This window comes from Neovison vison, chromosome 2 (assembly GCF_020171115.1).
Source record: "Neovison vison isolate M4711 chromosome 2, ASM_NN_V1, whole genome shotgun sequence".
NCBI classification, from domain to species: domain Eukaryota; kingdom Metazoa; phylum Chordata; class Mammalia; order Carnivora; family Mustelidae; genus Neogale; species Neogale vison.
In genome coordinates this window covers 84,756,324-84,784,236 of record NC_058092.1, presented here as the reverse complement: position 1 = coordinate 84,784,236, position 27,913 = coordinate 84,756,324, and the positions used below count along the sequence as shown (strand labels likewise).

At 37.3% G+C, this 27,913-nt stretch overlaps 1 protein-coding gene across 3 annotated transcripts in view; it reads left to right on the top strand.

Annotated features, from left to right (window-relative positions):
* Positions 1–27,315, top strand: part of PLPPR5 (phospholipid phosphatase related 5) — a 119,063-nt gene extending 91,748 nt beyond the window's left edge. For all 3 annotated transcript variants that reach the window (XM_044238745.1, XM_044238744.1, XM_044238743.1), the window contains one exon: positions 26,572–27,315. In XM_044238745.1, the coding sequence (XP_044094680.1) occupies positions 26,572–26,604 (33 nt within the window). In that variant the 3' untranslated portion in view covers positions 26,605–27,315. The remainder of the gene's footprint in view (positions 1–26,571) is intronic.
* Positions 27,316–27,913: the final 598 nt, after the last annotated feature.

Genomic DNA, 27,913 nt, shown 5'->3' with positions numbered 1-27,913 from the left:
GGGTGGGGTAGCAGAGGGGGAAGGAGAGGGACAAGTCACAAGCTGACTCTGTACCTGCTGAGCCCTTGAGCTCTTGGATCAAGTCTCGGGGCTGGATCCCAGGACCCTGAGACCCTGACCTGAGCCAAAACCTAGAGTCAGGCACTTAACTGCCTGAGCCACCTGGGTGCCCCATAAAGTTGTTGTTGTTTTTGGTTTTTGGTTTGTTTTTTTTTAAGTTGATATATATAACATGTGTGTATGAGGAAGCCAGTTATGCAAATTACCATACAAGATAATTTCTTTCTAGTAAGATAGAAAAGAGCATGTAGATGAGAGAGAAAAAAAGAGAGAGAAATAGATACCAGTTGAAAGCAATGCTTAAACTTAAGAAAACAACTGAGATAATAGACCAGATTTCTTTTCTTTCTTTCCCTTTCTTTGTTCCTTTGTTCTTTTGTTCTTTCCTCTCTTCCTTCTTTTCTTCTTTTTTTCTTTTTAAGATTTTATTTATTTATTTGACAGACAGAGATCACAAGTAGGCAGAGAGGCAGGCAAAGAGAGAGGAGGAAGCAGGCTCCCCGCTGAGCAGAGAGCCTGATGCGGGGCTCCATCCCAGAACTCTGGGATCATGACCTGAGCCGAAGGCAGAGGCTTTAACCCACTGAGCTACCCAGGTGCCCCCTTTCTTCCTTTCTTCTGCCCTTTCTCCCTTCCTTCCTTTCCTCTTTCTTTCTTTTTTTTTCTTTCTTTTTCTTTCTATAATGAGTAATTCCTGAATAACTGTGTAATTACAATTATGCTCTTAGGAGGTTCTAGTTATGCTTCCTCGTATTGGCTACCAGTACGTTTGGATTTACTAAAGTCCCTTGGGAAGATTCCCTCAGAGTAATGTAAATCTCTGTGCTCCCTCCTTATGAGTCACAAGGATTTAAAAGGATCCTTTTAAGCCTGTTTGGTCTATTTTCCGCTGCTAAGCTGAGCATGGGGACCTTTGCTGTGGCTCCCATGCCTTCATGCCCTCACGCCCAGGGTCCAGCTTCCTTTGGCACACGTGCAGCCTTCCCCATTCCGAATCCCATCTGTCCTAAGAACCTGCACACAAGCCTTATGCAGGTGCCTCTTACTTATAGGATCCACAAAGGCCCCGGGGAACCAGCTTTCTTCATAGGTTACACCATTTCCTTTCAGACTCATCCTTTTCTGGCTCCTGCCTTCAAGGACCCATGTATCCCAGACAAAATCTTTAGTGCCACTGGCTTCGGGATGGCTCCAAATACACAAAGATACTATTTACTACTCTTGGGAGTCCAAGAAACGAAAGTCTGACTCTCCTTCTGGGACGTGGAGATGGAGACATTTTCATATTCATTATCTTCAGTTCCTTATATTAGCAAGAGTAAAGTAAGAATTAACTTACTGTTAATTCATGGCTGTGTCATAAAGAGTAAAAACTAGATAGAGTAAAATTTTAGTCATCTCTACTAAATATCATACAAATTGATCCTGTTTGAAAGATGTCACCAAAGGACAATTAAAATGTTTCTTTGCCAATAAAGAAGTTCAAGGTTGCAGAACTGGCTAAAATCCTATAGAAGCCCAGTAATAAACCAAAATTTCAAAGAGTAAAAAATAGAGTCCTGTGAATTTTGTGGGAGATGTTATTATTGTTCCCAAATATTAACCACCTCCTTCCTGCTCCATTTATTTTGGATTTGGTCAATAACATGTGAATGAACCTGATTTATGCCCCATCAATCAGAAACTTGTAGAGACATCAAGAGTTTTTGCCAGCTTTATTGCTGCTGGGCCATTTTCCAGGAAAGGTCCATGTTCCAAATAGGGGCTGCTCCCTTAGCCTGTACCCCAGAATGAGAATACACAGGAAGTGGAAGAGCACTCAGCTAGCAACCTGGAGCAGATCTATAGAACCTGACCACCAACATGTGGTATGAGGGAGGAATACTTATTTGTTGTGGGAAGCCATTATGCTTTCGAGGTTATAATATGGTATATTTAGTGAAAACTAACATATACACCAAGGCAGAAAACATAGGTTACCGATCCAAGACTGACAGCACACTGGCTTCAGACGTCTCTCTCCATAATAGTAGATGCCAGAATAGAAAGGAGTAATGCCTTCAGAGTTTTCAAAGAAAAAGTATGTTACATAAGAATTTTATTCCCACTGAAAAGGTCATTTATGTATTAAGATAACCATAAAATATCGGGTATCCAAGAATTTAGGAATCATGTTACTCATGAAATATCATCAGAAGATGCTTACCCAGCTAACTGAGCAACATACCATTATCCAGAGCTTTCAAAAGTTTTATTTATTTGTCAGAGAGAGGCAGCCGGAAGGAGAATCAGGCTCCTCACAGAGCAAGGAGCCCAGTGTGGGACTCGATCCCAGGGCCCTGTGATCGTGACCTGAGCCGAAGGCAGACACTTAACCAACGGAATCATCCAAGTATCCCAGTCTGTAGCTTCCAAACTGCCCAAGTCATGATATGAATGAATTGGCAGAAAGAATGGAAACCACTTACATAAGAATTAATTAGAATTGGCTATGGTAAATATAGTAATAGAAACAGAAATTATGCAATTTATTTAAAGAGAAGATATATAAAAAAAGAAAATAATGTCACAATGACAAAATGAGACAGACATCTAAGATAATACCAACAAAAGTAAAATTATGATAATTTTCAGATTTTATAAAGGAGGGACTTAATGTCACTGTTTTGTTCTTAACATTGCTAACTAAAAAAATATACATTGAAGCATTTTTAAAAAAATAATTAAAAACAACATATAAAAGTCCAATAACAAAATATAAAATATCAGCAACACGTGTCAAAAGTTTGATGTCTCTAATAATAGGAAACACCCTAATTGAAATATGGGCAAAGCTCATAAATACGCAGATTATTAGAGATCAAATGCAAATGGGAATAAATATATTGAAAGTATTCCCTGTCACCTTTTTTCCCTTTTTTCCCTTTTGTTTGTTTTTCCTTTCGTTTATGGAGCTAAAATTGACATATATCATTATAGTACATTCAGGTGTAAAAAATGATTCGATACTTGTATATATCCCAAAATGATCACCACAGTGCGTTAACACCTGCCACCGTGTAGTTACAATTTTTTTCTTACGATGAACACATTATTTATAGTCATCATACTGTATTTTATGTCCTCATGACTTATTTTATAACTAGAAGTTTGTACCTTTTAACTCCCTTCACCCATTTTGCCCAACCACCACCCCTTGCCTCTGGCACTTACTGATCTCTTCTCTGTGTATATGAGTTTTGTTTTGGTTTTCCAGATCCCACATATAAATGAGATCATATGGTATTTGTTTTTCCTCGTATAACTTATGTTAGTTAACACAGTGCTCTCAAGGTCCATCCATATTGTTGCGAATGGCAAGATTTCTTTCTTATTGATGGTTAAACAATAGTTTGTTGTATATATATTTACCACATCTTCTTTATCCATTCATCTGTCAATGGGCACTAAGATTGTTTCCATATCTTTATAAATAATGCAGCAGTGACCATGGGAGTGTGTATATCTTTTTGAGTTACACTGTTTTAATTTCTTTCAGGTAAATACCTGGAAGGGAAAATGCTGAATCATATGGTAGTTCAAATTTTAAGTTTCTGAGGAACATTCCTACTGTTTTCCGTAGTGGCTGCACCAATTTACATTCCCACCAACAGTGCACAAATGTGGAGAACATTTTTGTCAACACTTATTATTTCTTGTCTTTTGATAATAGCCATTCTAACAGGTGTGAAATAATAGCTCAATGTGGTTTTGATTAGAATTTCCCAGATACTTAGTGATGGTGAGCATCTTTTCATGTACTGTTGGCCATCTGTACGTCTTCTTTGAAGAAATAAAATTCAGTTTTTCTGCCAATTCTTTCCATCAGATTGTTATTTTTAGTGTTGAGTTGTATAATTTCTTTACAAATTTTGGATATTAACCTCTTATCTGATATATGATTTGCAAATATTTTTTCCCATTCAATAGGTTGCCTTTTTGTTTTGTTGATGGTTTCTTTTGCAGTGCATAACATTTTTAGTTTAATGTCATTCTAGTGATTTATTTTTGCTTTTGTTGGTTTTGCTCTTAGAGTCAGATCCAAAAAATCATCACCAAGATTTGTGTCAAGGAGCTTACTGCCTATATTTTCTTCTAGAAGTTTTATGGTTTCGGGTCTTGCATTCAACTCTTACATCCATTTTGAGTTAATTTTTGTGTATGGTGTAAGATACTGATCCAGTTTCATTCTTTTACTTTTATGTGTGGCTGCCCAGTTTTTACAACACTATTTCCTGAAGAGACTGTCTTTTCCTTATTGCATATTCTTGCCTCCTGTATCATAAATGAACTGATCATATGTTCATCAGTTTCTTTTTGGGCTCTCCATACTGTTCTATTGATATATGTATCCATTTCTGTGCTAACACCATACTGTTTTGATTACTATAGTTTTGTTTTTTGGGTGTTTTTATTTTATTTATTTATTTATTTGTCAGAGAGGGAGAGAGAGAGAGAGAGCACACAAGCAGGCAGAGAGGCAGGCAAAGGCAGAGAGAGAAGCAGGCTCCCTGCTCAGCAAGGAGCCCGTTGCAGGACTCGATCCCAGGACCCTGGGATCATGACCTGAGCCAAAGGCAGCAGCTTAACCCACTGAGCCACCCAGGCGTCCCAATAGTGTTTTTAATATAGTTTAAAACCAGAGAGTGTGATACCTCTAGCTTTTTTCTTTCTCAAGATTGCTTTAGCTATTCAGAATCTTGTGTTTCCATACAAATTTTGGGATTGTTTGTTCTGTTTCTGTGAAAAATGCCATTGGAATTTTGATAAGGGGATGCCTGAGTGGTTCAGTCAGTTAAACAGCTGCCTTATGCGCAGATCATGATCTCAGGGTCTGGGAATTGAGCCTTGTGTCAGGCTCCCTGCTCAGCAGGGAGTCTTACCTCTCCCTCTCTTGCTGCCCCCCTCTCTCTCTACTCGTGCTTTCTCTCTCTCTCAAATAAATAAATATTTTTTAAATGGAATTTTGATAAGGACTGCACTAAATCTGGAAGTCATTTTGGGTAGTATGGGTATTTTAACAGTATTGATCTTCTAATCCATGAACATGGAATATCCTTTCATTTATTTCTGTTTCTTCAGTTTCTTTCATCAGCATCTTGCAGTTTTCAGTGTACAGTTCTTTCCCTCCTTGATCAATTTTAATCCCAAGTATTCTATTCTTTTTGATACAATTGTAAGTGTAATTATTTCTTAAGTTTTTTCTAATAGTTTGTTATTAGTATATAGAAATGCAATGGATTTTTGTATATTAATTTTGTATCTTGCAATCTTACTGAATTTGTTTATTAGTCCTAAGAGCTTTTTGGTGGATTCTTTGGGTTTTTCTATGTATGACATTATGTCATCTGCAAATAGTGAAAGTTTTACTTCTTCTTTTTCAATTTGGATGCCTTTTGGTTTCTTTTCTTTCTTTTTTTTTTTTTTTTTTTTAAATTTTCTTCTTGTTGTTCTTTTTTTTTTTTCCCCCCTCATTGCCCTAGCTAAGACTTCCAATACTATGTTGAATGAAAGTGGTCACAATGGCATCCTTATCTTGTTCCTGATCTTTAGAGGAAAAGGTTTTAGCTTTTCTCCATTGAGTATCATGTTAGCTATGGGCTTGTCATATATGGCCTTTATTATATTGAGATGGGTTCACTCTGTACCCACTTTGTTGAGAATTTTTATCATAAATTAATGTTTTATTTTGCCAAATGCTTTTTACATATCTATTGAGATTATGATATGATTTTTATCTTTCATTTTGTTAATGTGGTATATTACACTGATTGACTTGTGGATATCGAACAATCCTTGCATCCCTGAAATAAAGCCAACTTGATTGTGCTGAATTATCCTTGTAATGTGTTAAAATTGGTTTGCTAAGATTGTGATGAGGATTTCTGCATCTGCATCCATGTTCATCATCACTAATTTTCTTTGCCTTTGGTATCCTTTTTGGTTTTGGTATCAGAATGTAATGCTGGCCTTGCAAAGTATGTTTGGAAGTGTTCTTCCCTCTTCTATTTTTTTTGAGTTTGAGAAGAATTGGTGTGCTTTTTAAACTGATTGCTAGAATTCACCTGTGAAGCATTCTGGCCCTAAACTTTTTTGTGGGGGAGGTAAGAAGATTACTAATTTAACCTCCTTACTAGTAAGATTTTCTATTTCTTCTTCATTCAGTCTTGGAAAATTGTATGTTTCTAGGAGTTTATCCATTTATTTTGGATTATTCAATTTATTGGTGTTCAGTTGTTCATAGGAGTCCCTTATGATCCATTGTATTTTTGTGGTATCAGTTAAAACATCTCTTTCGCTTCTGATTTTATTTATTTGAACCCTCTCCTTTTTTTTTTTCTTGGCAAGTCTAGCTAAAGGTTTGTCAATATTGTTTATCTTTTCAAAGTTTCTGTCACTTTTGATGAAAATTCATGAAGAGTCTTTTATGGGATGCTTACAAAGTTGGTTCTTACCCTGTAAGCAGTGGGGAGCCATTAAGCAGTTAAAGAAAGTGGAACATTTAGAATAAAGAATGAATTAAAGGAGAATAGCAATGGAGCAAAACAGAAGCCAGTCTGCAAGGTTATTGTAAAAATCCAGATAAGTGATAAAGATGGCATAGACTAGATCTCAATAGAGGCATGTCGTGTCATTTTAACTGGCCAGGGATCCTTTTGCGAGGTCTGATTCAGTCAGATGCTGATTCTGATTAAAGGAGTTGCCTTAGTCTGTTCAGGCTGCTATAACAAAGTGCCATAGACTGGGGGGCTAATCAACAATAGAAATTTATTTCTCAAAGATCTAGCACCTGGGAAGTTCAAGATCAAGATGTCAGCAAACTTAGTGCTTGGCGAGGACCCGTTTCCAGTGTTCTCACATGGCAGAAAGAGTGAGGGAGCTCTCTCTGGTGTTTTTTATGAGGCACTAGTCCCATTCATGAGGGCCCCACCCTCATGACCTAATAACGCCCCCACCCCACCCCCAAAGACCTTACTTCCAAACACCATCACACTGCAGATTAGTTTTCAACATTGAACATTCAGTCTATAGCAGGGGTTATCTAACTATCCCAATGATTCACAGTAGAAAAGGGCTAACTGCTAGCCAGGCTGTCACTAAGAAAACTGTCCCCCTTCCCCCACCCCCAGAAACATGCTGACCTTTCATCTGTGTCATTTCCCTGTTATCTCCTCAGAGATTTCTTTAGTCTATAACTAATGAATAAGGAGTACACTGACATTCCTTCCAGGGATCCTCCTGAGTCAAGTTGCATTCATCACAGCAGCAAAGCGCTGAGCACTTTGCCCCTTTTCCTCTCCCTTTCCCCTCTGCTTATTCTCACTCTAAGGAAAACGCTAGCATTCACATTTGCATAGGTAAGCATATGCAAATAATCATGTGCGCATATGCATTATTGATTGTAACTGATGCTATACAGAAAATCTAAGGAAAACTTTAGCAAAAGAACAAAAAAATTCTTAAATAAATACAAAGATAGATGGGATATGATAGAAAAAGTTATATTTCTAATCTAAGAATTCATATCTACATAGTTTTATTAAGGCAGTTAAGTCACTATAATCACAGCTAATTTGGGATAATTTTGAGAGTTAACTTACTGAATATAAGCAGGTATAAAAGATGCTTTTTGAGAAAATAATTTTGTTTCTGTCTAAACCTAGACATTATTTTTTCTTAGGTTAACATCTAATCAAGTGAATCAAAGGGATTTCCCTTCTGCCAACAACACAAAAGGGAAGATAATGGTAGGGATAATTTACAAGATTACAGTTTTGTATTTTAGGTAAGGGACTTTTCACCAACCTGTACTAAACAAGAAGCTGATAGTGTAAAAGCACACCCTGATTAACAGAAGTATCACATAAATGAACGTGGTAAGCAGTGATGACAAGTTCCAAAAATCCAGAGATGTCATAATGAGTGTGTATTATTACAGATGGAAATTACCTTGTTTAATTCCCATGGCTACTGCAAAGGAAAATAATAGGCATAGGAAAATTCTAAGGGAATTCACAACGACCCAGAGAAATATATGCATTGACCTTTACATTTACTGTTTTGCTGATTATAAAATCACAAGGATCAAGAAGAAGCCCGAGCTGAAATGAAGGCAGAGTTGGGGTGGGGACGATTGGAGAGCCAGGTTTTTGCAGCTGGAAATCCTGAGTTTGAAGCCTATTTTGACAACATAATAGCTAGGTGGGATTAAACAAATTATTCCTCCTTACCTGAAAAACTGGTACAATAATGATTCCTTTGTTGGGTAACTGTTGGGATTAACAGATCACAAATAAACTTCTTGGCACATTGTAGGTTAACACAAGTTAGTTCCCTCCTGCAACAATATGATTCCCTTAACAGGATTTTCATCTTATCTCAGACTAGGAAACCCCAATAGATATATTTCATGGACTTGAAAGTTTATACAGATTGTCGATGTCAAACATAGCACGTGTGGCAGAAAATATTATAGTATAAAATATTGCATACATTAGTGTCATAGCAATAATGAAACAATCCAGTGGTTTCTTGCCAAGACAAATATGATTATACATTACTGTGCTCCCTGTGATAAATTCCTTTGAGGTTTCAGAATGCTGTGCATGAATAACTACGGCGATCTATTTAAGATTTAGTTGCTTTTCTATAATGCAAATCTTTGTTTTACAGAACTGCTGAACTTTAATATAAATGTTATATAGGACCTTGTCAAAACAACTTTATTAGTGACCAGATATTGGAATAGTTAGTGAAACTAAATATATTCATATTTTAGGCATTTTTTTCCTCAATCTAAGCTTTGAGCACTTATGAAAAATATTTGAAGTAAATGAGTGTTTACATGCTGTACTCTGTTCTCATTTGCTTAATTTAATTTTGCTTAAAAAAAGTCAATTGAGAATGGAAGCTTAAGAACTCCAACGGCATCAACATTTTAGGTTAGAAAAACTAGCGAATTCTATTATTACTTTGCCGTATGTCATTTTTTCTATTTATGCTCCCATATATTTAGTGTTTATTTTTCCACACTATTTATAAATCATAATATACTACACAAAGAATAAAAGCCAGATTTTTTTCAATTATCTAAATAGCCTTTTATATTCAAAAGTAAATTACTTTTGAATATAAACATGCTTCCTCATCTCATTTGTGTGAATAAATATAGGGTTGATGACTGCATCTTTAAATTATGTGATTCCTGCAGTCATCAGTTAAAGAGAGAATAAAACAATGATGGATTAAAAAATCATTCCTGATGCACAATTAGTTAAACACGGGAAACTGCTCTTACCCATTCATTCCCCTCTTGTCTCAGATTTGTTCCCGAGTGGTGGGCTGTCCTAGAGATACTTATGAGGCCTTCAAAATCAATCAGGAGCACCATGACACTATAAACATTTTTTGTAGAGAAAATGCAAAATTTTATTTTACTAAAACTAGGAAAATAAACAATGAACTCATTCACAGTCTTATGAAACACCCATGATTTTTCATTGTTTCTATTAAAGGAGTAATTTGTGTATATTGTTTAAAATGTGAAAGTCTGGCAAGCAAAACAGAAGTAGATAGAAAGTATCCATGTCTCACCACAGTAATCACTGGATGCTTTTTCTTTTTCTTCTTTTTTAAAAAAGTCTTGTTTATTTATTTGAGAGAGAGAGGGTACATGCATGAGCAGAGGCAGTGGGGTGGGGGGTAGAATCTCCAGCAGAGTCTTTGCTGAGCACAGACCCCATTGCCTACCTGCCCCATTCTCCATCTCAGGAGAAATCATGACCTGAAATCAAGAGTTGGACACAGAACTGACTGAGCCACCCAGGTGCCCCTGGAAACTAACTTATTTTCTTTCTTTCTTTCTTTCTTTCTTTCTTTCTTTCTTTCTTTCTTCTTTCCTTTTTAGGATTTTATTTATTTATTTGACAGAGAGAGACCACAAGTAGACAGAGAGGCAGGCAGAGAGAGAAGAAAGCAGGCTCTCTGCTGAGCAGAGAGCCCGATGTGGGACTCGATCCCAGGACCCTGAGATCATAACCTGAGCCACACAGGCACCCCAGAAACACTTTCTTAAGTAGCTTTGAGGACCCCATTAGTGTATGTGTGGATTTATATATAGTACAGGATCTTCCTGGATGTTCTCTTCTGTAGCCTTGAGCAATATAATATGTGCTCGAGCAACAGATTATCAAAGATATGGTTACAGACCAATAAATATAATATGCCTATCAGGCATAAGAGGATTAGTTAATCTTTAGGAGAGCTTAATATGTGCCTGCAAAGAACTTCACACATAAAATATCATTTTATTTATGTATTTTTTTTAAAGATTTTGTTGATTTTTTTTTTTTTTTTTTTTTTGAGATAGAGAGCAAGAGAGAGTAAGAGCCAGGAGGGGGGAAGAGGGAGAGAGAGAAGCAAACTCCCTGCGGAGCAGGGAGCTTGATGCCAGTTTAGATCTGAGGACCCTGAGATCATGACCGGAGCCAAAGACAGACACTGAACCAGCTGAGCCATCCAGGGACCCTCATTTTATTTTTTTATAGAAACCATTTGAGTATATCTTACTATTTGTCTTTTACAAAGAAAAAGACATAGAAAGGTTAAGTAACTTGCCCAAGGTTACACACCTGGTCTGTGTTCTGAAGCAAGAATACAGAATCGTCTTTTTCATTTTCCATTTCCATTTCCAAATGTTTTGTATTTATCACTTCAGAGCTAAAACTCAAAATCATTAGGCTGTAAGATATTACATAATTACATTGAAAAAATTCTAATTCATATAAATTAGCCATTACTTTTTCAAGGTATAGAGGATTATTTCCACGTCCAATTTCCCATAATTATAAACAATACTAAGGTAAACATCTCTAAAGCAGGTATATTTTCAAGTTTCATTATAATTAATTAAGATATATTCATAGAAGTGGAAACGCTGAAAAAAGAGTGAATGCTCTTCAGGCTGTTGGTGTGTTTCTTATCTTTCTGTCCTCTCCAACAATGGAGGATATTATTTTTAATAATCTTCACCAATTTTATATGTTAAAAATAAATGTAGTACTCCATTTAATTCATATATCTTAAATATCCTCCTATACATTTATATTTTTCCCTTGAAACAATGAAATATCGAAGCAATAATTCAATAATTGACAAACCGAATTCCAGTTCATATTGTAGCTAATGGTCTCAATATTTGGGGGGAGTTATTAAAGATATTCTTTACATCCTATAAAATTCTCTTTTTTAAACATCTAGTTTTACGAGTTTTGTCAAGTACATGCCATCATACAATCATCACCATAATCAAGTTATAGAACATTTCCATCACCCTAAAATGTTCCTTCCTTTTCCTTGGTGGTCGAACCCTTCCTTGAACCCCAAACCCCTACAAACACTAATCTGTTTTCTGTTCCTGTGGTTTTGCTTTTCCCAGAATGTTGTATAAATGGACTCCCACAGTATGTAGCCTTTAGAGTCTGACTTCTTCCACCTGGTGTAATGCATTTGAGATTCATTCATATTATAACCTACATCAGTGGGGGTTTTTTTCCCCTTTTTGTTGCTGAGTAGCGTTCTGTCATATATGTACCACGATTTTTTAATCCATTCACCAGTTGAAGGACATTTGAGGTTTTCACAATTATGATTAAAGCTTATATAAAAATTTAGGTAAAGGTTTTTGTATACATAATATTTTCCTAAATCTTGGATAAATACCTAGGAATAAGGACAGTGGTTTTATGACAAAGGTGTATCTACCTTTTTTTTTAAATTTTTTATTTTTTATAAACATATAATGTATTTTTATCCCCAGGGATACAGGTCTGTGAATCGCCAGGTTTACACACTTCACAGCACTCACCATAGCACATACCCTCCCCAATGTCCATAACCCCACTCTCCTCTCCCGACCCCCCTTCCCCCAGCAACCCTCAGTTTGTTTTGTGAGATTAAGAGTTTTTTATGGTTTGTCTCCCTCCCAATCCCATCTTCTTTCATTTATTCTTTTCCTACCCCCCAAATCTCCCACGTTGCATCTCCACTTTCTCATATCACGGTGATCATATGATAGTTGTCTTTCTTAAAATGAGGAGTTTTAATCAGCTCCTAAATACAAGAATTTGTCATGCACTTGATCCATTCATCTGTCCTCTGATTCTTCTGTCAAGTGACATTGGGGTGTTTAGTTAGCAAATCTAAAGCATTTTAAAAAGTTAAAGAGAAATGAAATAAATAGGCATTTAGTCGGTTGAGTAGATTAAAATACCAGTATAAAACAAGGCCTGGGTACAATTTATGGAAGAGTTCCCTTTCTTGTCATCATTAGTTATAAATAGTTTAATTTTATTTACAATTAGATTTTTAATATATGAGACATGTAACCAATACCAAATAAGAAGCACTATGGTACATTTCCCAGAGTTCTTGAGCTTGTAGCTTAGTGGGGATAGTGAAAGTCTTACAAGCCAATATAGAACATAGTGGTGATGGCTATGCTGGAGGAGGGCCTAAAGGGAGACCTACCCAAACTTAGCAATGCTTGCAGCAGCCTCTAAGGGGACATCCGAAGGACTGTTAGCCAAGTGAGGAGGAGAGAGAAGAATGTTCCAGATGGAGGAAACAACTTTCATGAAGGTTTTGTTTGGCAGGCAAGATAAGTGCATGGAGGCAAGAAACTCAGGGGTGCCATTAAAGAGAGTTCAGGTGGGGTCCAGAATGAAGGTAAAAGAAATAGAATCTAGAAGGGGCAAGATGGGCTGGAGCAGACGAACAGATTAGTGGTTGGGAAATTTCAAAAATGGCCAAAGGAACCTTGCATTACTCAGGAGGTAAATTGGGGTTTTACGCTTCTGATGCGGTTGATGGTTGGGAATATAGCCTTGAATGTGTGCTACAGGTTGGGTGGACAGGTCATTAGAGTTAGGGAAGATAAGAAAATACAGATAGAGAACATGGATACCCGCATCCACCAAGTATGGAGGCCCATTAATATTAATAGACTCACATGGAGCTTCATGGCGCTGTGCTGAGTTACGGTAAGACCAGGTCTTTGCTGCGGATCTCAACAACTTGATACACAGTGTCACTCTAAGCAAGGAATATAATGTGCAGTTATTCCCAGAAATTTTTGAACACAGTGATTTTATTTTGGGGAGAATCATTCAGGATTACTGCTTTTCAAGGCAGGGCTCTTTCTACCAGAGGAATGGTAGCATTTTTTTTTTTTAAGATTTTATTTATTTATTCTACAGAGAGAGACACAGGGAGAGAAGAAACACAAGCACGGGGAGTGGGAGAGGGAGAAGCAGGCTTCCCGCTGAGCAGAGAGCCCGATGTGGGGCTCCATCCCAGGACCTGAGAATCATGACCTGAGACGAAGACAGCCGCTTAACTACTGAGCCACCCAGGCCCCCTGGGATGGGTAGCATTTTTTAAAAAGAATTTATTTTATATACCTCACAGTGTTTCCATTGCTAACCAATTACCCTACTACACTTTCAGGCTGTGGTTCTAAGAGTGGTGTAACATGGGATCCTTCACTTACAGCATTTGCACAAAGAGCACAATTCTGGGATACATGCCCAGAGATTCCAATCCAGTAGACTTAAGCAAGCTCGGGCCTGGGAATCTGTAGTGTATCCGCCACCTCAGGTGATGTGGATCCAGAGCCAGCAGTTGGCCTGGACCCAGCTGGGCCTTTAGACCTTCTGAAACAGTAGTTTTCAATATTGACTACACATTAGAATCATCTGGAGAGCCTTTAAAACTACCATTGACCAGGCCATGCCTCAGACCAATTAAATCCAAGTCTCTGGTGTGGTGTCAGTATTTTTTTAAAGCCCCCAGGTGACTCTCGCTTGCAGCCAAGATAGAGAACTTGTGCTCCTCAACATTCATTGTGAAGAGCCTTATATCCTTGGCTCCTCGGGGCTCGGAAATACTTCATAAGATCTATAGCTAATGCTCCCATAAAAGCACGGCCTGCCTCTGGTTTAATTAGCTTCTCAGTGAAAGCCACCTAGAGAGTTCTCCTTTGTCTGGAGACCAACTATTCTCTCAGAATGTAGCTTTTAGCCCCTGTCTCCAGAGAGTACAAAAAAGAAATTCCTGAATAGAAACAAAACTCTGAGCTAATGTAAAACTCTGAACTGATCAGAGAACCATGGTAAAGGAAGAAATGGTTCAAAACAATCTTCTTTCCCAAGAGAACTTTGGTTTTACCACATATCAGCTTTTATGACTTCATCTCCCCAACTTCTTAAAACATGAAATTGTTGAACATGAATTTTTCAATCTGTTTCACAGCCTAAATTTGAAGTTCTCTAGAATTTCTTCTCAGGCGGACCTAACATTGTTTCTCTTTCACTGAAAATACCAGCTTCACAATCTACCAGGAGGAAAACTGAATGTGACAACATAGTCCTAGAGCACACACTCCAAGCATGACTCTTTTTATTCCTCCTCTCTCTTGAGCACTTTGTCTTCCTCAAAGGACACAGTGAACAAAGGAAGCAACTAACAATAGAGGGCTAATATTTAGGAGTATGGCCTTCATCTAGCCTCCCCTGATAAAATGTAGGCTGCATCTCTACAGCACCAGAATCGTTGGTTACTATAGGACCCTGATTCCTTATCCCACACCTCGATGCTAGGTTTCTTCAGGCTTCAAAATATTTTATATTTTAGGGGGAAAATACTGCGTATTCTGTTACACAAGCAGGGTCTTGGGCAGCACTTTGTAATCAAAGATGAATGTTTCTCCAGACGACATAGTGTAAATTACCTCACAGCAATTCAGGGTTGGTTTCTCCACCGGATGAGTTTGCACCAATCTTACAAGAAACATTCGGATTTAAAGTCTGTGCAGATGTTAGAATTGTAGACAATAGCATTGTGAAATTCCAACCAGTTACAAGATACATATATTGCTTTCTTTCTCTTTGTACCTTTTCCTTCTTTTTTTTCTTTTATTTTTTATCTTGTTGACCTACCTTTCGAGACAATTAGAGATGTTTTACTAGAGACAAGGACCTCGGTGCATATAATCTCACTTAATCTCAACAGGAATCCATTCTAATAGATGGCATTATTTCCATTTCACTGATGAGAAAGCTGGGTCTCTGAAAGTTTAAATTGCTTGTGAACATTTCGATCGTTATGGAGCCCACCTTTCCACACTGGACATTCATACTACTTGGCAGCAAGTCCACTGTACCACACGGCTTCCTCACCAACAGAGCCCAAGACAGAAATCATTGAACTAAAGGCATTGTATGCACAGATCTCCTTTTATGTTTAGCATTAAAAACCTAAGCCCGGTGCTGGCAACCGCCTATTAAAACACAAAAGCTGTTTATAGTCATCTTGAAAGAAAGAAACTGGAGCAGTATTTAACCTCAGCATTTGGTCTAATAATATAACAACATAGAACTTGAAGTAAACTAGTACTTTGTCCAAGTCAATAAGTCTGTGTTCAATAAGCATTTAAAATAACGAATAAAACACATTTTGTAGGTGTCCCAAATTCAACCTATTGAGAATGGTCAAGAAGAAAATTCACAGGGAAGGTCCTTTAAAGACTGTCTGGCAAGGCTCTTCAGCTGGATACTGGGACTAAGTCGCTGTGAACATCTTCAATTAAGGCAATAAACGTATGTGCGCTAGCGCGCACTGGTATTGTAGTTGGGCTGCAAAGCCAAGGCAAATACAGAAAATGTCCTTCTGTGCAGGTTTCTATCCCATCCGAAACTCTACCTACCTGACTGTTGTTGTTATTGCCATTATTTTACCTTTCAAATTTTTTTTTAAAGATTTTATTTATTTATTTGACAGAGAGAGATCACAAGTAGGCAGAGAGGCAGGCAGAGAGAGAGAGGAGGAAGCAGGCTCCCTGCTGAGCAGAGAGCCCGATGCGGGACTCGATCCCAGGACCCTGAGATCATGACCTGAGCCGAAGGCAGCGGCTTAACCCACTGAGCCACCCAGGTGCCCCTACCTTTCAAATTTTTTAAAATTGATTTTTCACTTAATGAGATTTGGCATTCCCCAACCAGATAGCCCTTAATAATAATGGCTTTTTGTTTTTCTAGCTGAAGTGCTCTTTGTGCATTTCCCCCCTATTTTTTTTAAAAGGGACCTGGTGAGTGGCTTGTCAGGTGACAAGTCACCGCCACCTTGTTGTAAGTGGATGATAGTTTTGTTTTAAATAACATTTTTAAAAATAACAAACTAACTTCTACAGAGGGAAGGATAGAATAAATAATAAAATAGAAACTTTCATGGAGAACTTGAAGCTTCAAAAATTGACATATAGACTTTAGAATTTACCAAAGTGAAGAATCCAAAACTACTTTTCAGAAACAAATGGTTATTTTTCCATGGGACCTCTGCACTCAAGGACTGGATTCGGTATTTTGCACACCGATTTGCTGTGGACTTGAATGGACACTTTCTAATGGATGCAGCACATTTTCATCTTCAACTCTTTGGACTCGAGCTCTGCCATCTCTACGCTCAACCTCTGTGTGTGTAGTTGCAAAAAGCAGTAGTAGCACTGATCAGTTATCTGACCACTTTCTTCGTGTGACTCTACGTTCAACTTTCATGCATGAGTTTTTAGTTTGCCTGCTACATGTTTGCAGTATTATCTACTAAGAGGATTTAGTATTGGCAGATTAAGAATTCATCCAGGTTAAAAGGAGAAACCTCTGTTACCTGGTTTGCTTCATAAGAAGGCCATTTCTCAAGACAGGTGACCAGAAAATAATAAATGCATTTCTAGCTTTTTATAAATTCAGATTGGAAGTGAGTACTACCATAACTTTCTACATAGGAATTATGCCATTTCAAATTATGCATTTACATGTGTTGCTAATGTAATTTTTATAACATAGAATCAGAGTGTCTTAGGGATGGTAAGGACCTTAAATGATTACCCTTGTTCTTTCTCTAGATTCCTTCAGGGAAAATCACCCCTAGGCTAGAAGAGAATTAATCTCGGTTTTTAAATCTTCCTGAGATAAGTAATCCATCTCCCTCATTCTGTGGTGTGGGTGTCCCTCATTTGCTCTTAGACAGTAAAATGAATGAACAGATGGCCCCCATGCTCTCGTATACTCTTTTCATGTACTTAAAACCTATTACCAAATTTCCCCTTAACATTCTCTTCCCTTTGTACCGTCATTTTAATGTTTTATTTTCATCTGTTCTCTCTCTCTGCTAATGCCAGCCTTAAGTGATAAGCCCCAAATAGCCTCTTTCTAATTTCAGTCAAATAGAAAAAAAAAAAAAAAAATCATCTCAGAAGTTAAAATTTAAGTGTGATGCGAAACTAAAAGGGTGCTAATTGGAAAAAAGCGGGAGACTTGGGATCTAAAAACGGAGTCAGTCTGGAAACTAGTTTAACTTGGGAATGACTTAGCGTGATAAAATGGTAATATTGTTTGGACTCAACGGGTAATGAAAGGAAAATCTAGAGGCCATTGAAACATGACTTTCCATGCCCATACTGGCCCCAGTATTTCCTAGTTCTCCATAACACAATTAGAGTTTTACACCCGAAGCTTTATTTCCAAAGTGTCCTTACGCCCTTATTCAGGACAGTCCCAATTTCAGTCTGTTGTCCCCTGTGTATTATTAGCAAGACCCTTTCCCGGGTTGAGATGCTAACTTACAGGTTGTCCTCCAGTCACTGTACCTTCTTGGTCACTCTCCTTAGCTTGCCCTGGTCTCTTGGCTTTTCCTCTGCTTCTGTCCTGCTTTACATCGATTATTAGTCATTTGTTTCCGATACTTTCCCTGTTCTATCAAGGTCTTTTAGTATTTCAGTTCTACCTTCCAAGGTGATGGTTGTCTCCTGCACTTAGGCTCATCTTCAGCAACTTGAATGAGCCATGCGGACACTTGTTTATCTAGGTCAAGGGGACACTGACACTTAGGCCAGTGGCCTTCAGAACACCATCCATTTTCTCTCTTTGTCTCCTTTCCTGTATGTCCGTTGTCACTTTTTCACTCCTTCCCTACCCACCACTGCCACTGTCTGATTAATCTTCAATTTCTGTCTTAACATCTTTCCAGAAATCACTATGTGCTAGGTCCTGTCCAGAGGTTTGTACTGAGACACTGTGTGTCAGATTGTTTTTCCTCAGTCCACAGGTGTCAAGTCCCCATGGGGCCCCTGGAAGTAAAACTGTGTTGTACTGTTTCAGCAGTTCTGATGGTTTTTATTCCATCAAAGTGCATTATAAAACTTTGACAATCTTTCTTGTCCTAAAATCATGTTTGTGCTTTTGTAAGAGAAAAATCAAGAAAACACAGAGATGAGTTGCCAAGTTCCCCAACATTTTCATGAGGCACTTTTTAAAAAAAGATTTATTTATTTATTTATTTGCACAAGATCACAAGTAGGCAGAGAGGCAGGCAGAGATAGGGGAAGGAAAGCAGGGTCCCCGCTGAGCAGAGAGCCCGTTCATCAGGCATTTTTAAAGTGAGAAATTACAGCTTCTAGGGTGTTCTTGGTAGTTAGCAGAAAATGTTAGCAGCATGTTCTGCTCACCACTGATTCCTTCTGATACTGTTTTTCTCTAGGTTTAAGTGGGTCAGTCCTAGAAAATAATGCCAATAAGCATTAGTCAATGGCATTCTCCTACTTCTGGTTTGATATGCCTAAATTCATTGAAAATGAGTTTTAATTTCTTCACACACATTTTTAAAGTGTTTTGACTAGTCAAGACATTTTAACTTGAAAAGACCCACATACACATGGAAGAAATCTCATGGTATGCATTCATTACACGAAACTCTATTTATGATGTCTTTGACTTATGAAGAGTCAATACAGAAACTACTATGAAAAGCACTTGGAGCAGGTAATATAGTGGTAAAACCCTTTTGTGATGCTGCTGTTATTGGTTGGGGCTGTCAAGTATGTTACATCTTGACATAACCCTTTATGTAGCATGATTGATTATGTCATACCAATTTTCCACTGCAGTGTTTCAGCAGCCATGGTTTGGCCTGCTACACTACTAAATCCTTTTAAATATTGGCCCTTCCAGAGGGTCATTTTGTACATAACTCTGTTGCTTTAAAGGAGGTGGAGGAGGAGGAGGAGAAAGCCCTATAAGGACTTCTTTGTTCATCAGATTCCTTATACAACCTACAGAAATTGCAGTCTGTAGTCTAGATTCCTGAATTCAAAACAGACGTGTTTGGAGTGATGTCACCACGATGAGAACACAGGTTGTTCCTGACTTTGCTCCCCACCACAAGAACAACTAAGACCTGTTTAAGACACCACTGAAAGAATCACAGAACACTGGGGTGGAGCTGGAGCACACCACCCCACCCACCCCCACCCCCGTGTCCTGGAGATGGAGAAAGACTGCATTACAAGAGAAGTTGCTGCATGCTGACCCGGTTGCCCCTTTGGAACTGGCAGCCCGGCACCAACGGGAGAGGTCCCCTGAACCTTCAGTTCCTCTAGTGAACCAAGAGAACCCAAAAGAAACACCCAGCTACCCCCACCCCCAGCATTGTGGGTTGTTTGTAGGAGTCCCTGTTCTGATCTAACACCATAGAAATTGCAGGGAAGTCTGCAGACTCAACCCCTGGGAATCTGGGTGTGAAAGAGAAGCAGGGAGGGGCTTGCAGCAACCAGCACATGGATCTCAGCAGACCAGATTCATACCTGAAGTGCCCAAGTAGTCATCCCAACCAGCAGATTTACAAATCTACAGGACCAAACTGAGGGTGCCCTCTGACTCCAGAACTTGGCAGGGTTTGGATCGGCCTAATTCAGATCCTCAAATGAGTTTTGCCTGGAGCCTGGTTTCCCCAGTCTCCCCTTGGTTCCAAAGGGCTGGCGACGACTCCTGGAAGCAGTGTGGCCCAGTAGTGCTTGAGAGGTGGGCAGACCGGCCAGATAGAAAGCCAGTACTGGGCATGGTGCGCTCCTGCACTCTGTACAGGCAGGGGGATTGATTTATAGGTAAGACTGAGGGTAGCCCTGTGCCTCCCAAGCGGAGAACATGTTTGGGAAATTGAGAGTAGCCTTCAGGGCCCCTCCCCCTCCTGCCCAGGCAGATAAAGAGCGATATAACCTCCCCTGCTGTGGAGAGTGTCATTTGACGCTCCAAAGAGTGTCCTTTGGTACAACAGAAGGACTAGAGACGTCTGGAAGCTCTGCAGCTCAGTAGTGTCAGAGACAAGAGGCAGGTGGGCAGAGCTGGAAGTCTGCAGAACAAAGCCATGGGCCTGTTAGGTCAGGGAACTTGGGGTCCAGGTCAGCTGAAGTTAAGACAACAAATAGAGCTTTACCAACTTTAGAGCTTCTTCTGCTGTGTCCAGGCAGGAAACCTAAGTCATACCCCACTCATCACTGAATACAGCCTTCAGCCTGTCCAGCCGGGAGTGACAGCAGGCTCCACCTGCCCAAAGACTCTACGACCGGATACCACCAGAAATCTAAACTGAGGTGACTGGTGACGAACTATCTCTGCCAGAGCAAACCTGCGGAGTCTGGAAGAGGAGCCAATTATTCAAATGCATGGATACCGATGTAAGAATCAAGGTTCACAAAAAATCGGCTAAATACGGCACCAGGGAAACGAATAAAGTTCCAATAAGTATCTCTAAAGAAATAGAGATCTAGGAGCTGTCAATTCAGAATAGCCCTTCTAAGGATGCTTAGTGGATTACACATTATAATTAACTATAATCATAGTTTATTCTGCAATGTGGTAATAGTGGCATATAATTCACTTAAACCTCTAGTTTAAAAGTTTTTTTTAAAAAGGACATGAAAAAAATAACCATAACTACAATAATCTGCTATTATGCAACATAAAACATATAACTTATAATAGCGGTAACCTAAAATGTGAAGGAGAGGAAAAAGTAAAAATGTAAAGCTTATCAATTCTATTCAAGTTAAGTTGTTATCAGTTTAAAATAAGTTATAAGTGTAAGCTGTTTTATGTGTGTCTCAAGGTAACCACAAGGGAAAATTGTGTAGAAGTTACATAAAGGAACACAAAAAAGAAGTTAAAGCATACTGGTACCAAAAGATATCAAAACACAAAAATGACAGCAAGAAAAAAACAAGGAGCAAGAGATCTATTTAAAAAAAAAAAAAAACAACAAAATGGCAATAGTAAGTTTTCACATATCAACAAATTACTTTAAAAATAAATGGATTAAGTGGTACAATTATAAGACATAGAATGACTGAGTAGATTTAAAAAAAAAATAGATCCAAATAGATGCTGCCTGTAAGACATTCACTTTAGCTTAAAGACACTGGTAGACTGAGAGTGAAGGAATGGAAAAGGACATTTCAAGCAAATGGTAATTTAAAAAGAGTATAGGTAGCTCTACTTATAGCAGACAAAATAGACTTTAAGCTAAAAATGGTAAAAAAGAGACAAAAAAGGTCATTATATAATGATAAAGAGCCCAACACAGCAATAAGATATGATGATTATATGTATTTATAATCCAAAATTGGAGCACCTAAATATGTAAAGCAAAAACTAAAAGTAGAAATGAACAGCAATACAATAATAGTTGGGGACTTTTTTTTTTTTTTTTAAGATTTTATTTATTTGTTAGAGTGAGAGAGAGCACAAGCAAGGGGAGCTGCAGGCAGAGGGAGAAGCAGACTCCCTGCTAAGCAGGGAGCCCAATGTGGGACTTGACCCCAGGACCCTGGAATAACTACTCACTGAGACACCCAGGTGCCCCTAGTTGGGGAATTCAATACTCCACTCTCAACAATGGCTAGGTCTTCCAGATGAGAATCATTAAGGAAATGGCAGATTGTAATAAAAGAGACCAAATGGACCTAACAGATACATGCAGAACATTTTATCTGACAACAGCAGAATATACATTCTTGTGAAATACACATGGCATTTTCTAGGACTGACTGTATGTTTGGCCACAAAACAAGTCTTAGCAAATTCAAGAAGACTGAAATCATACCATGTATCTTCTCTGACCACAGTGGCATATAACCAGAAATTTATAACAAGAATAAAATTGGATGAATACATGGAAATTAAACAACACACTTTCCCGAACAACAAATGGATCAAAGAAATTAAAGAAATAAAAAAAGTTTCTTGAGACAAAAGAAAATGGAAATGCAACATACCAGAACTTGTGGGATGCAGTAAAAGCATTTCTAAGGGGGAAGTTCACAGCAATAAATGCCTACATAAAGAGACAAGAAAAATCCCAAATAAGCAACATAACTCTCACTTTAAAGAATGAGAAAAAGAAGAATGAACTGAGCCCAAAGTTACAGAAGATTGGAAATAATAAATATTACTGCTGAAATAAATGAAATAAAGAAGAGAAAAAGAATAGAAAATATTACCAAATTAAGAGTTGGTTCTTTGAAAAAAACAAACAAAATTGATAGCACTTAGCTAAACTAAGAGAGGAAAAAACAGAAAAGAACCAAATCAACAAAATTACAAATGAACAAGAAGATATTACAATGGCTACTACAGAAACTGAAAGAATCATAAGAGCTACTGTGACTAACTATATGCCAACTTACTAAGACTGAATCAGGGAGAAATAGAAAATCTGAACATACCAATTATTAGTAAAGAGATTGAATCAATAATCAAAAATCTCCGAATGGTGAAAACCCAGGACCAGATGGTTTCACTGGTGAATTTTACCAAATAGCTAAAGAATTAACACTAATCCTCAAATTCTTCCAGAACATTGAAGAGAAAGGAACCATTCTCAAATTCATTTCATAAGGTGAACATTATCCTGATACTAATCAAAAAAGATTTTCTAGAAAAGAAAAACAAAGGCCAATATCCCTGATGTGTAAACATGCTAAAGTTCTCAATAAAACACAGGATTACCTCATTTTATTGTGCTTCTCTTTTTGTAGTTCTCTTTTTGTAGTTAGTCATGGTTATGACTCACTGAAAGTTCAGATGATGGCTAGCATTTTTTAGCAATAATGTATTTCTTAATTAAGGTATGTACATTGTTTTTTATAGACATAATGTTATTACATACTTAACCGTGTACAGTATAGTATAAATATAACTTTTATATGAACTGGGAAACCAAAAACATCATTTGACTTGCTTTATTGAGATATAAAAACCTTCAATATCTCCAAGATAATGCTTGTGCCAGCAAGCCGAATTCAACAGTGTATTAAAAGGATCATTCACCATGAACAAGTGGAATGCAAGGATGGCTCAACCTATGTAAATCCATCAGTATGATACATCACATTAATAGAATGAGAGAAAAGAATCATAGGGTCATTTTAATAGACAGAAAAACATTTGATAAAATTCAATATCCATTCATAATAAAACTCTTAACATATTAGGCATAGAAGGAACATATCTCAACATAATAAAGACCATATATGCCAAGCCCACAGCTAACATCATACTCAATGGTGAAAGGTTGAACACTTTTTTCCTAAGATCAGGAGCAAGACAAGGATGCCTGCTCTCACCACTCCCATTCAACATAGTCCTGTGGAAGTCCCAGCTAGAGCAATTAGGCAAGAAAAAGAAATAAAAGATATCACAATTAGAAAAGAAGTAGTAAAATTAACTCTATTTGCAGATGACATGATTTCATATAGAGAAAACCCTGAAGACACAACCAAAAATTGTTATTAGATCTAAACAATGAGTTTAGTAATGTTGCAGAACACAAATTAGCATACAAAAATCAGCAGCATTTCTACACATTAACAATGAATTTTCTAAATAAATAAATAAATCCTATTTACAATAGCATCAAAAACAATAAAATACTTAGGAATCAATTTAACTAAAGAGGTGAAAGATCTCTACTCTGAAAACCAGGAGACCTTGAAGAAAAAAATCAAAGAAGACACAAATAAATGGGAAAGTAAGCCATGTTCACAGATTGGAAGAATTAACATTATTAAAATGTGAATATTACCTACCAAAAGCCATCCATAGATTCAATGCAACCCCTAGCAAGATTCCAAAGGTATTTTGTACATAGCTAAAAAAATAAATAAATAAAAACACTCCTAGGGGCACCTGGGTGACTGAGTCAGTTGAGTGGCTGCCTTCGGCTCAGGTCTTGATCCTAAGGTCCTGGGATGGAGCCCTACATCGGGCTCCCTGCTCAGCAGAGAGCCTGCTTCTCCCTCTCCCTCTGCCTGCCACTCTGCGTACTTGTCCTCTCTGTCTGTCAAATAAATAAATAAAATCTTAAAAAAAAAAAACAAACTCCTGAAGTTTATACAGATCCACAAAGACCCTGAATAACCAAAGAAATCTTGAGAAAAAAGAAAACATGAGGCATCACACTTCCTGATGCTGTACTATAAAACAATAGTTATCAAAAACTAAACAAGTAGTTATCAAAAGCAAATTGTTATCAATAGTTATCAAAATAGTTATCAAAATTCTTATGAAATAGTTATCAAATGAAATAGTTATTTATAGTACTGGCATAAAAACAAATAGACCAAAAGAACAGAATCTAGAGCTGAGAAATAAACCCATGCACCTACAGTCAGCTAATACTTGACAAAGGAGCCAGGAATACTCAATGGAGAAAAGATAGTTTTTTAAATAAATGACGATGTTATAATTGGGTATTTGCATGTAAAAGAATGAAACTGGACCTATACTTAACCACTATAAAAATTAACTCAAAATGGGTTAAATACTTAAATGTAACACCTGAAGCCATGAAAATCCTAGAAGAAAACATAGGAATAAAGTTCCTTGAGGGGTCTTGGTAATGATTTTTTTTAATATGACACCTAAAGAATAAGCAGAAAAATCAAAAGTAAGTGGGACTACATCAAACTAAAAAGTTTTTGCACAGCAAAAGAAACCATCAACAAAGTGAAAAGGACAGCCTATGGAATTGGGAAAAATATTTTCAAACCATATATCTGATAAGAGGTTGATATCCAGTATATATACATACTACTTAATACAAAACACAAATAACCTAATTTAAAAATGGGCAAAGGACATGAATAGACACTTCTCTAAAAAAGATAAATGGAAGGCCAACAGGTATATGAAAAGATGCTTAACCTCACTAGTCATTAGGGAGATGCAAATTAAAACAACAATGAGATAGCACCTCGTGCCTTTGGAACGGCCATCATCAAAAAGACAAGACATAACAGATGCTGGCATGCATGTGGAGGAGAGCCCTTGCACACCATTGGTAGGATTGTAAATTGTTGCAGCCTTTATGGAAAACAGTATGGAGAATCCTCAAAAAATTAAAAATAGAACTATCACATGATCCACCAATTCACTTTTGCGAATATATCCAAAGGAAACAAAAACACTGACTCAAAAAGTTATCGGTACCTCATGTTGATAGCAGCATTATTTACAATAGGCAAAACATGGAAACAACCTAAGTGTCCATTGATGGATGGATGGATGTATAACGAAGCTATGGGGTGTGTGTGTGTGTGTAATGGAATATTATTCAGCCACAAAAATGAAGAAATCCTACCATTTGTGACAACATGGATAGACCTTGAAGGCATTGTGTTAAATAATTCAGATATGGAAAGATAAATACCATATGATCTCACTTACATGTAGATTCTAAAAAAATAATTAAAAACCTTAAACTCACAGACAGAAAAAAAAAAAAAGCTCAGACTTGGATTGTCCCAGGTGAAGAGTGTGGGGAGCGGGGATTGGAGGAAGGTGGTAAAGAGATTCAAATTTCCACTGTAGAGTAACTAAGTATCAGGACTGTAATGGACAACGTGATGACAATAGCTAACGCTGCTGTATGACATACAGGAAAGTTCTTGAGACAGTAAACCCAAAGAGTTCTCAGCACAAGGGAATTTTTTTCCCGTTTTCTCTTTCTTTTAGTTGTATCTCCATAAGCGGATAGATGTCAACTAAACCTATTGTGGTTATCATCTCAGAACATGTAAATCAAACCATCACGTTGTAAGCCTTAAACTTATACAGTGATGTATGTCTGTTATTTCTCAATAAAGCTGGAAATAAATGAAGTGTTTAAGGAGATCTTTGTTAACCAGCAAATGACTTTCAGTCTGAGCATTACATCAACTGGTTGTATGCCATCTATCTCACAGGGAGCAATTAATCTGAACCTTCAACAGTCAACATTAAAATTCCATTAACAGTGAGCAGAATATTAACATGTGTGGGATTGCCATTTTCATCTCTCCAAATTTCAGTGTTAATTGTGACTATTACACCTTAATCTACTTGGTGAATTAAAAATATTGAATAAAGTATATAATTAGCCATTCAGTGTATATACTAATACATAGAACTTAAATGCATGTTTCGGCACCTTAAACATAGATGGGCTACAGATTTCTCCTAAGCTAACAATCCTTTGTAAAAGCACTAAGTACCTTCCAAAGCCAATTTTCCCAGGACTCTGATGTTGTAATTCCGTTCTCTTTTTCAGAACCATATCACCGCCTTTGCAGAAGTCACATGATAGTGAAGCAGATGGTTTGTCACTGCATTGGACATCGTCCCTGTTCACCGTCCACTCATAACACCCAAAGTTTGTTTGATTACAACAGAAGTTTATGAAGTTGTCTAATAATTTTTATAATTTTAAAATCAGTGTCAACTCATCTGTTTCCCCCACTAGACTGTGAGCTCCTCAAGGGCAGGACTGTGTCTTTCTTCTCTGTATCCCCAGCACCTACAACAAAGCCTCGCACAAAGTAGGTGTTAAATAAAATGTGATGACCCAATGAAAAGATTAATTCTTAAATAAAACACTCATATTAGTCTCTCGCAGAATCACCGATAACTATGTGAAAATAAATTTACACAAGTCATCTTGTATAAGAAATCCCTCCAATTGCAGCTAGTTAAGTTTTTTAGTTGTTCGTAGATCTATTCAGCAGTATACCACATTTCATTTGAAGTGGACTTTGAAAGTCATGGGGGTTTTATGTTATTATTCAGCATGACATTATTTCCATTCTAACAGATTTCAGTGTGTGAAATTACTTTACTTTTAGAAGGTACAATGTTCTATACTAAAATAATGTTTGCACATAATATTATGCTATATTTCACTTAAATTACCATTCATACTATACATTCTAAGACTGGTGCTTCTGCTTTTGAAGGGGAAAATGCCAATTTTTACTGTAATAAGTAATGTATCATAATTAAAAATTATTTATTTGGACTTTTGTTCCTGACAATTGTGGTTTAATTGTTGACTTGTGAATTTGAATGCAGGCAGGGCTTAGGGTATTGTAAGTGACAAAATCTAGCAGTGGTCCCTATGTATTGAGCAATTTTCCACTGATAAAAGTGTCTCCAGAGGAGGGAAAGACTCCATTCTTGGGCTTTTTCCTACTCAAGATTCCTCATAATTTAAACAGGAAAGAACCACATTCTGACTCATAAGTTAAAATCTATAAATACCAGAAATGTGGTTAATGCATTTTACTTTGTAAAGTACTTTGTTTTTTTTGTATAGTACTTTATAGTTTATAAGGTACATTTTCATTTATAATTTTACTTAATCCTTACAGTAACCTTGTGTAATCATTGAAAATGGCTTTAGCTTCTAAATGAGAAAAATAAAGCCAAGGCAAGGTAAATAATGAGCCCAGTGTCGTACAACTAACTAATAGGAGGCAGTTAAAATTTAAATTCAGGTTTTCTGAATTTAAATTTCTGAACTAGTTATTTTCTAATACACCACAGCTATTGTATCATTTTGGACACATTGAAATCTTCCAGAGGTCAGTAGAGTCCTGGACGACTACCTATGATGT